Below are 8994 nucleotides of genomic sequence, written 5' to 3' on the forward strand. Positions count from 1 at the left end.
AAAATAAAATAAAATAAAAATGTGAGGCCGGGCGCGGTGGCTCACACCTGTAATCCCAGCACTTTGGGAGGCCAAGGCGGGCAGATCATGAGGTCAAGAGATCAAGACCATCCTGGCCAATATGGCAAAACCCCATCTCTACTAAAAATACAAAAATTAGCCGGGCGTGGCGGCACGTGCGCCTGTAATCCCAGCTACTTGGGAGGCTGAGGCAGAAGAATCGCTTGAACCCAGGAGGCGGAGGTTGCAGTGAGGTGAGATCACACCACTGTACTCCAGCCTAAGTGACAGAGTGAGACTCCATCTCCTACCCCCCAAAAAGGGATATTAACGTCAGTAAGGTCGCCGAACATGGCTACAACAACAACAAAATGTGATTTTAACCAAATGTGTGAACTCTGGATCCTACTCTGGATACTGACTAAATACCTGATGATTTGAAGAACTCTTTGAAATCTTTGGGAATTTTATTTTTTAAATTTGTTATTCTGGCTTATTTCTCCAAGAAATACCTGTGACTTTAATGTGTGGTATTACATTAGGTACTATATGGTCAGGTTAAAAAAAACAGAACGGATTTTTTAGAGAAGTGTTCGAAATATTTTTAGGTGACACAAAAGCCTGAAATTTGCTTCCAGGCCATCCAGGGGCAAGACAAAGAGGAAATGGGGGTCCCGCTCCTGAGACGGGTGAGGACATCAGATCTGCTTGAGCACATCCATAGCAAAAGGAGAGTGACACACAGCTCAGCTCAAGACTGTCCAGGGTCCTGTGCTCTCCCTGGGAGGCTCTGGAAGGGTTTGGAGGGCAAACCATTAGGGAATGGAGCAGCTGAGCAGTGGGGAGCCCTCCAAGGAGTAACCAACCCAGTGATGAGGGGACGGCTCTGCAGGAAGGACGGGCCTCCCCAGTAGTGCCAGCACCGCACAAGTCTGACTGCTGGCCTGCCTTCCCACCGAAACGTCCCCAGCAGCAGTCCCAGCCTGCAGGCGCCCTCACTTCTTCTGACACCAGGAGGACAGCACAGCCCCTTCCCTGGGTAAGCCTGACATCCTTCTGGAGAAAGACCAAGGCTGCTACAGCTGCAGCTGGGTCCCAGGTCCCCCAGACCCAGTCAGGGCAGCCCAGGGCGAGGAGGTTCAAGCCTCGTCGTTTGCTGGGCTCCTTTGCAGCCACAGCTGGCCTGGCCCCTTGTTTCTACAAGGGAAATTGAGTTTAGTCCACAGACCAAAGTTGGTTCCCTGGTTTTGACACAAGCACCAGGGAAATGTGAGATGTGAACAGCGAGTACCTCGGTGGCTCACACCTGACATCCCAGCACTTTGGGAGACTGAGGTGGGAGGATTGCCTGAGCCCAGGAGTTTGAGGCTGCAGTGAGCCATGATTGCGCCACTGCACTCCAGCCTGGGCCACACAGCAAGACCTTATTTCTTTCTTTTTTTTTTTTTTTTTGAGGCGGAGTCTCGCTCTGTCGCCCGGACTGGAGTGCAGTGGCCGGATCTCAGCTCACTGCAAGACCCGCCTCCCGGGTTTACGCCATTCTCCTGCCTCAGCCTCCCGTGTAGCTGGGACTACAGGCGCCTGGCACCTCGCCCGGCTAGTTTTTGTATTTTTTTTTTTTAGTAGAGACGGGGTTTCACCGTGTTAGCCAGGATGGTCTCGATCTCCTGACCTCGTGATCCGCCCGTCTCGGCCTCCCAAAGTGCTGGGATTACAGGCTTGAGCCACCGCGCCCGGCCGCAAGACCTTATTTCAACAAACAAAAGCAACCAGAAACACTGGGGGAAACTGAGCAAGGGGTCTCTGCAGAGGTGGAGGGGCTCCTGGAACTGGGTCTAGCCCTCAGGACCCTGCACCCTCTGCCACCCAGAGCAGGCAGGCGCAATAGAACATTGGGCCCTTGCCAGCAGCCAACCTCCGAGCAGGCCCACAGCTTTCTCAGGCATTAGGAGGGAGGCCCGTCACTACGCAGAAGACGCCTAGAAAGAGGTGAGAGACCAGCATCCACTCCACCCCACACGGTGAGTGCTTACCTGAAGCTGCAAAAAGGGGATATTGAAGAACTTATGAAGGTACTTTAGGCCAAAGCTGTTCTTCATGGAAGCCTCAGCGTAGCGGAAGGAGGAGGAGCCTGGAGGTCTGCTTTCAGGAAGGAAGAAAGATGCAAGAGAAAGACCCTTGCCCCGGTGCCAAGGACCACCGCTGGGCCCACGGCTGCCGGTCCGCACTGCCCTCCCTCCTCCTGCAGCCTCCTGAGGCCACAGGACCCTGCCGAGCCCTGCTAACCAGCTACGTTGAGTGCCTTCTGCCGGTGACCCCCCCAGTGCCAGCACCTCACCAGCACACAGTTCCTGGCAATGCCACTGGGGAGACCCAGGCTTCAGTGAGCCCCACGCCGCGGCGTGACCTGACATCCCCCGGCCCCCGTGCTAACGCTACCCCTCCCCCGGCCTCTGCCTCAGCACCCTCCCCCACGCACCAGAGCACCAGGCAGGGTCCCTGGGCAGCAGGGCCACCGCACTCACCTGTCCAGGTTGTCGATGAAGTCACGCACGTCGTCCGGTAGGATGACTCGGTGCTCGCCCATGTCCCGGTAGTTCCCCAGCACGCACACTGGCACATGGGTGGGCACTTTCGGAAGCTCCCGGAGAATATAATTGAAGGTCCTCGGGGAACAGGTGAGGACCTGGCTTAGTTTCAGCTCTGCGACGCCCTGTCCCTCCCTGGGAAGCTACTGTGTGCCCAGGCCTGAGGACAGTGGCTGCTTCTCACTTTCAACATCCCACCCACCAGAAGCACGCCTCGAGCGTGCAGAGCAAGAGGGAAGTGGCTCGAGGGCCTTCGCACCCCTCCCAGCCTGCAGCCCCCGCCCTTCCCTCTCCCTGAGGGACATACTTGACCGCACCCCACACTGGAACACCCCTGCCTGTCCCTGCCTTCCCTCAGAGCGCCCCATGTCCACATCCCTACAAAACCACCTCTGGCTTTGCCTGCGTCCACCCTCATCCCACACTGTCCCTCTGTGGCCCTCGGCATGGACCCCGTGGCTGCTCGTCCAGGCTCCCTGCCCACCGGGGCGGCCAAGGACACCCTGGGGTGCCCCTGCTACTGCCGGTCAGGCGGCTGTTTGGAGAGCCTTGTCTTAAGCAGACATCTCCTGGCACGGATGGCAAGTCTCCAGAATCTGCCCGGCGCGGAGCTGCCAGTTTCTCAGCTGCACAGTTTTCCAAAAGGCTTGTGAAGAAATAACTAGCGCTTCAAGTGACAAAACTTCCCCACGACTGAGAGAAAGCCAACACAAGTGGGTGAAAAACACAGCCTCCTAAGTTTGTAACTCCGTTTTCTTTCATTTGCACACAGTCATTTAAACTGGTCCCTCACCAAGGCCAGCCCAGGGGCACCTCTGGTCCTAAGCAGGCAGCCCTCTGGTGTCTCCGGCCTCTCGCGGCTGTGAAGAGCCTGCGTGGCGCTTGAAGCCGCTGTCTGAGCCAGTGGTGTTTTCCATCCTTCATGCTGGGCAGCAGGGGCTCCAAAGCATTGCTACCACAGGCATCGCCCACCCAGGCTGGTGCTGCCAACAGGGTCTCCGGGCCCACAGGTGAGCGCCTTTGCCGCGTCTTCCCAGGCTGGCTCGAGTCTCGCTGTCCCTCCTGCCCACTCCTCACATGGCAGCCCAGGCGGATGCAGCTCCCTCCAGGCCGTTCCTGTGGCAGCCGTGGGAGGTGTCGTGGAGGCCACTCTGCGTCCACACTCAACTTCGCTTGGGAAAAGCCACTTCCCACCCACCAGGCTAGCAGGCTGGCCTAGACAGGAGGACGGAGGGAGAGGAGCACCACTGCTCGCCCAGGTGAGGCTGGCGTGTGTGCGCCCGAGCTGGACTTGTGCCCTGGGTGGGTCCACCAGCCCCGTGCGTAGTTCTCCTGCCATCCGTGTGCCACACCCCCACCAAGGGCTCTCCCGAGGGTGCTGCAGGCAGTCCTTGGCGGTGGTGCTGCAGGCTGGGAGGGCAGGCAGGGTGCCCAGCATTAGCAAAGGTTGGCAGAGGCCCAGGGCATGGCCGGCCAGGCGCTGCAAGCCGCCCTCAGGCCTGGGCTGCTGATGCGTGCCAAGTGTGCGGCCCTGTGACAGGCGGCGTGCTTAACCCTGCTGTGGGGGTCTTCCCAAGTAAGAGAAGCTGCCGACCAGGCCCCCAGGCCAGACCCACTGCTGGGAAGAGCAGATGCCTGGACGTGTCGAACGCGCTGCTCCTAGTGCTCCAGGCACCGGCTGTGGGTAGGAGGGCCCCGTGCCAGGAGGCTGGTCTCCACAAGGCCCTCGTTCTTCTAGGAGCCTTGCACCAAGTGTGTGTCTGCAGCACCCCCACGCTGGGGCTCCAGTGCGTCCTGGGGGACACCACACTCCTGAGGAGCTGAGTGGATCCCATGTGACTCCACACAGTAGCCTCTGGGCGCTTGCGCCTGGTCCCCCAGAGATGGTCCTGAGTGCCACTGCCCTTAGCAGATTCTGCTGTCATCATCTTGCTAGAATGAATCTTGGCGTGGGTTCTCCTGGGTCATGGAAGACAGAGGTCTCGGGGAGCCCTCAACACAAGCAGCCACTTGCTTCTGCCAAATCTCAGATGGTTTTTCAGGAAGAATAGTGGGGCTATGGAAGGTACACGCCTTGCCCCAGACACCTTTTGCAGCTGGTCGCGCCATCCCGCCCCATATGCACAGACATAGCTGTTGCCTAGTCCGACATCCAGGCCACTGCCCCTCGTGGCTGAGCTGCCACAGCTGCCCAGCAAGAGTCTCTGGGCCCTGTAGAACGATGCCCCTCTAACCATTACCTGCTGCACAGAGAGGGCGCCCAAGGGGCTAGGGAGTCACAGTCGCAGGCGGCCGCCCCGCCAGCTCCCGCTTACCACTGCTTGGTGATGTCAAACATCATGACCACGCCGTTGCAGCTCTTGTACACGTCCAGGAACTCGGCATCCAGGGCCATGTCGGACTCCGCCTGGGGACGGGAGGGAACAGGTGTGAGACTGGCCCAGGATGGGCCCTACCCATGTGGCCCATAGTCCTGGACAAGGCTGGATAGTTTTCTAATCTGAAAAGGTCACAGGCAGCTCCATTTGGAAACGACATGCTGGAGAGATGGGACAGCTAAACACAGGTTTGCCCCAAAGGGTCTGACAGGCAACCCAAGCCCCGCGGGCAGCTCCCTGAACAAGCCCCTACCCAGGACCTCACACTCATCACAGCAGTGTCTGCCCCAGGCCTCACGGATGACCAAATCACCACTCGAAAAGAGAGGCAGGTGCTGGACTACCAGTGCCCTCAGCTAGATGTGCATTCTGGAAGGTTCCAGTGTCCACAAACAGGGCTGGCTGCAATGCTGTGGGCAGTCACTCCACGCCATGCTCTAAAGGGAGTGGGGTGCACTGCACGGAGGGTGGAGGCCCCGGGTGCGCCAGGCTCAGGTTGGGTTGGCCCCAGGTGGCCCAGGGAGAGAAACACGCCACAGCCACCACTGCAAGGTGTGTCCTGTGCTTTGAAGGGCCAAGCCCACTGTGACTGGGATAAAGGTTTGGTGAATTCACTTAAATACTTCTCAGGTCACTCAAATGCCAATAGGGGTCAGTCCAACATGATGTCTAGTACAGGTGAGCCAGCCACCCCCAAATGCAGCCATGGCAGTGAGGGGTTTCCGGAGCAGTTGGGAAGGCCAGCGGCCCCTGTGGCCACAGCATAACTGGGGTGCTTGGGGTCAAAGGCGTGGGAAGTGTTGGGCACCGGCTCACGCACCCCCGGGCCCTTAGCCACTGCTACCTGCCGTGCACCGGGCACTCACCTCCTGGGGGTCATTCTCCATCTTTAAGCCGTCGCCTCGCTTTTTGCATTTTCCTTATTTAAAAACAAACAAAAATTACGAGGTGGAACCCCTGGGCCACAGGAGGAGCATGGGTCCCCCTTGGCCACTCAGCCCCCGGCTCTGGCGGGTGCCCTGCTCCACCACCCCAAGCAGCCTGCAGCACGGGCACCCACGAACTCTGGAGCAGCGGGACCTGGGCAAGGCCCTGCTTTTGGCTTTGGGGGCAGGGCTGGGCTGGGCCTGGACAGAAGGTGCTAGGTGGGGCCCATGGGCTCAGCAGCTGCTGGACAGGCTGCGGTGGGATGGCTCACAGCCCTGCACCAGGAGGGTTTGCTGCTGAAGGAAGGGTCCGCTCTCCAGCTCCCCCAAGTCCAGGGCGGGAGGAAGTACAAGGGATATGGTGGGAAAGTGAGGGGCCTCCCCCTGGGGTAAAAGTAGGGAGATGGGCGCACAGACTCTCAAGGCAACAACTAGCATGGGAGGAAAGGAGAGGGCAGGGGTCCCAGCCCTGAAGCGGCCTGGGGAGGCCGGAGGGCAGCTGTGTGGTGTCCACGATCTGGGTCCCCCTGAGCCTCCGCCATCAAGGTCACCAGGGCTCTCCTGACCAATGAGGGGCCACGGCCCCCTCCCTCTATCTCCACAACGCTGACCGGAGGAGAAAGGGCTCCAGACCATCCTGGGAACTCTGGGGATCCCAGTCTTGAAGTCATGGACTGAGACAACAAACAAAACCCCTAAGAACAGATGGGGCTCAGGTGTTTAAAACGCCACCTCCACTTTATTCCACAGCTTGTTTCTGAACTGCTCACCACGATGGGACCCGGTTGGGGGCTCAGCCCCTCCCTCACAAGGTACAGGAGACAGAACCAGCCCAGAGGAGCCTGCCTAGTCCGGCCACAAAGGGCTCAGCAGAGACCCCAACACACACACAGCACAGCACTGCTGGCTGTCTGGGGCCTGTATCCAGGAAGGATGCCCACAGCCTAACCAGCACCCACCGGGCTAGCTACTGAGGCCAGTCGGATCTGCTCTGGGGAAAGCAGGCAGGGCTGGAGGGGAGCCGGGCTCTGGCTGTCCAGGCAGAGGTGAGGGATGTCCGCTCAACTTGAGGCTGTTCCATTCAGACTCCCTCCTGGCAGCCTGCCCCGTGCAGCCCCAGCTGAGCCTGATGGCCTTACCTTCCTCTTACCCTCGAGAACTCACCAGGTGACCATGAGGCCTCAGCACCCTCCACTGTGTTCCCCACTAGCCGCCCCGGCTGCTGTGGGTGGTGCTCACAGCTTGCACAGCGGGCACGGAGTCAGGGTGGCGGTTGAAGGCATGCCAGGCCCCGTCATGGAGCTGGGGGGACCTTTCCCTCCCGAGGGGCCCTGGTTTAGGCTGAGTGAGACTCCCCGGTGGGTGCTAACAGGTGATGCAAGGGTACACATGCAACCCCAGAGGAAGCCCAGCACTGAGCCAGGCGGCCTCTGCACCCAAAGGCCTCCACGTCAGCCCCAGGCACGACAGGCCACCAGGAGGGGGGTCCCATCCTGAGCAATGGAGACCACACCCCTCACAGTGCCCAGATACGAACCCCACTCTGGGCAACCCTGTCTACGGGAAGCCTGTGCCCGCTCCACACACGGGCAGAGCCAGGGAGCCACAGCCAGGGAGCCAGAGCTGGAGGGAGGCACAGGAAATCTCTGCAGCTCCAAAAGGGAGGGGGGAAGCATCCCAGGATGGGAGTCAGGGCAGCCCCGCCTGAGACACGTGGGGGCCACAGGCAGATCTAACAGCTTCCCCTCACAGTGGGGACGGGGACAATGACGGGGCAGTGGGTGGCCACCTCTAACACCAGAGACCACGCAGAGCTCTGCAGAGACAGCATCTGGAACACCAGGTCAGCATGGGCCACACAGAGTCCAGCGCAGCATGGTGGGAGCCGCAGGGGCCCAGCACCCCTGCAGGAACTGCATGAGAACCCGTCTCTGACCCCCCATGGCCAAACCCACCCCAACAAAACACAGGTGGAGGAAGGGGAGCATGCGCCATCCAAACAGACGCCATCACACGGAGACCGCGACCACCTTTCCAGCAGAACCTCATAACGAGGCCACAGCCAGGCCTGCGAGACTGGGGCGTGCATGTGGCCAGCCCTGCACACACCACACATGCCCACAGACCACGGGCCCCGGGGAGGGCTGTGAGCTCCACTCTGAGGACTTAGAGGAACTCGTGACCTTGTGGCTGAGGAGACCAACGATGTCGAGGACACCCCGGGGCCGCTGCAGCCCTCCCATGGCCCCCAGAGTGCAGGTCTGTGTGGCTGGGGATCCCTGGCGGGGACACACCCCTCTACACAGCCTGTCTCCGGAGCGCAGGAACTGGGTCCTCGGCTGTGGGCATGGGGCCACCTGGTGCTGGATTGCTCTGCCAGGCAGTGCAGGAGGGCTCCCAAAATAGCACCCCAGGCCTTGGGGCTCAAAGCACACCCCCGGCCGCACCTGCCACCGCCATGCACGCTGTCACTCAGAGGCGGGAAGGATGCTAACTAAAGCAGCAAAGCATGTGGTGCCACAGGAGGGCTGTGCTGTGCCGCGGGGTCACCACTGGATGTGGAGGGAAGCAGAGCAGCAAGACCCTGGGCACCGTCTGCGAGGACAGTGGGCGATGCATGGGCACCGGGGGAAAGAAAGGAAGCTTCTCTGCACAGAGCACACAGTCCCAGAGAGAAGCAGACACAGAACAGAGACACCTCACCTTTGTCCACCACATCCCAGACTTCAACCTTCACGATGTCATCCGTGGCTGAAACAGGGAGAAACCTAAGATTAGTGCCCAACATGAAGTTCCCAGGGTGGCACAAAGCGGTCAAGCTGGTGTGGCTGTCTGTGCGCCGCAGGCACCAGCTCCCACCAGGACTTCAGAGTGTCCAGAAGCCCAGGATGTGCCCTCCCAAGATGACCACACAGTGGCTCCTTCAGGCCTTCGCTCAGACACGGCTTCAGCGACAAACTGAACGCACGGTATCTCCCTCCGCAGTCCCAGTCCTGGGCACCGCCCCTCCCTCCCCGGCCCCGAACCTGGGCACGGCCCCTCCCTCCCAGGCCCCGATCCTGGGCACAGCCCCTCCCTCCCCGGCCCCGATCCTGGGCACGG

The 8994-nt window shown here is 60.3% G+C and overlaps 1 protein-coding gene across 2 annotated transcripts in view; it reads right to left on the reverse strand.

The window, feature by feature from the left end:
• The window catches only part of RABL6 (RAB, member RAS oncogene family-like 6), a 48476-nt gene that overhangs the window by 6547 nt on the left and 32935 nt on the right, over window positions 1–8994 (reverse strand). The window contains exons 2-7 of one of the 2 annotated variants that reach the window (XM_011957281.1): window positions 8596–8643; window positions 6504–6587; window positions 5833–5885; window positions 4904–4995; window positions 2526–2666; window positions 2034–2139 (exon numbers count right to left, since the gene is read on the reverse strand). In XM_011957281.1, coding sequence (XP_011812671.1) covers window positions 2034–2139; window positions 2526–2666; window positions 4904–4995; window positions 5833–5885; window positions 6504–6587; window positions 8596–8643 — 524 coding nt within the window. Of the gene's footprint in view, window positions 1–2033; window positions 2143–2525; window positions 2667–4903; window positions 4996–5832; window positions 5886–6503; window positions 6588–8595; window positions 8644–8994 lie in introns of both variants that reach the window. The other variant, XM_011957280.1, reaches the window with a different exon arrangement.

The sequence above is a fragment of the Colobus angolensis genome, unplaced genomic scaffold, assembly GCF_000951035.1.
Source record: "Colobus angolensis palliatus isolate OR3802 unplaced genomic scaffold, Cang.pa_1.0 Scaffold44, whole genome shotgun sequence".
Lineage (NCBI taxonomy): Eukaryota > Metazoa > Chordata > Mammalia > Primates > Cercopithecidae > Colobus > Colobus angolensis.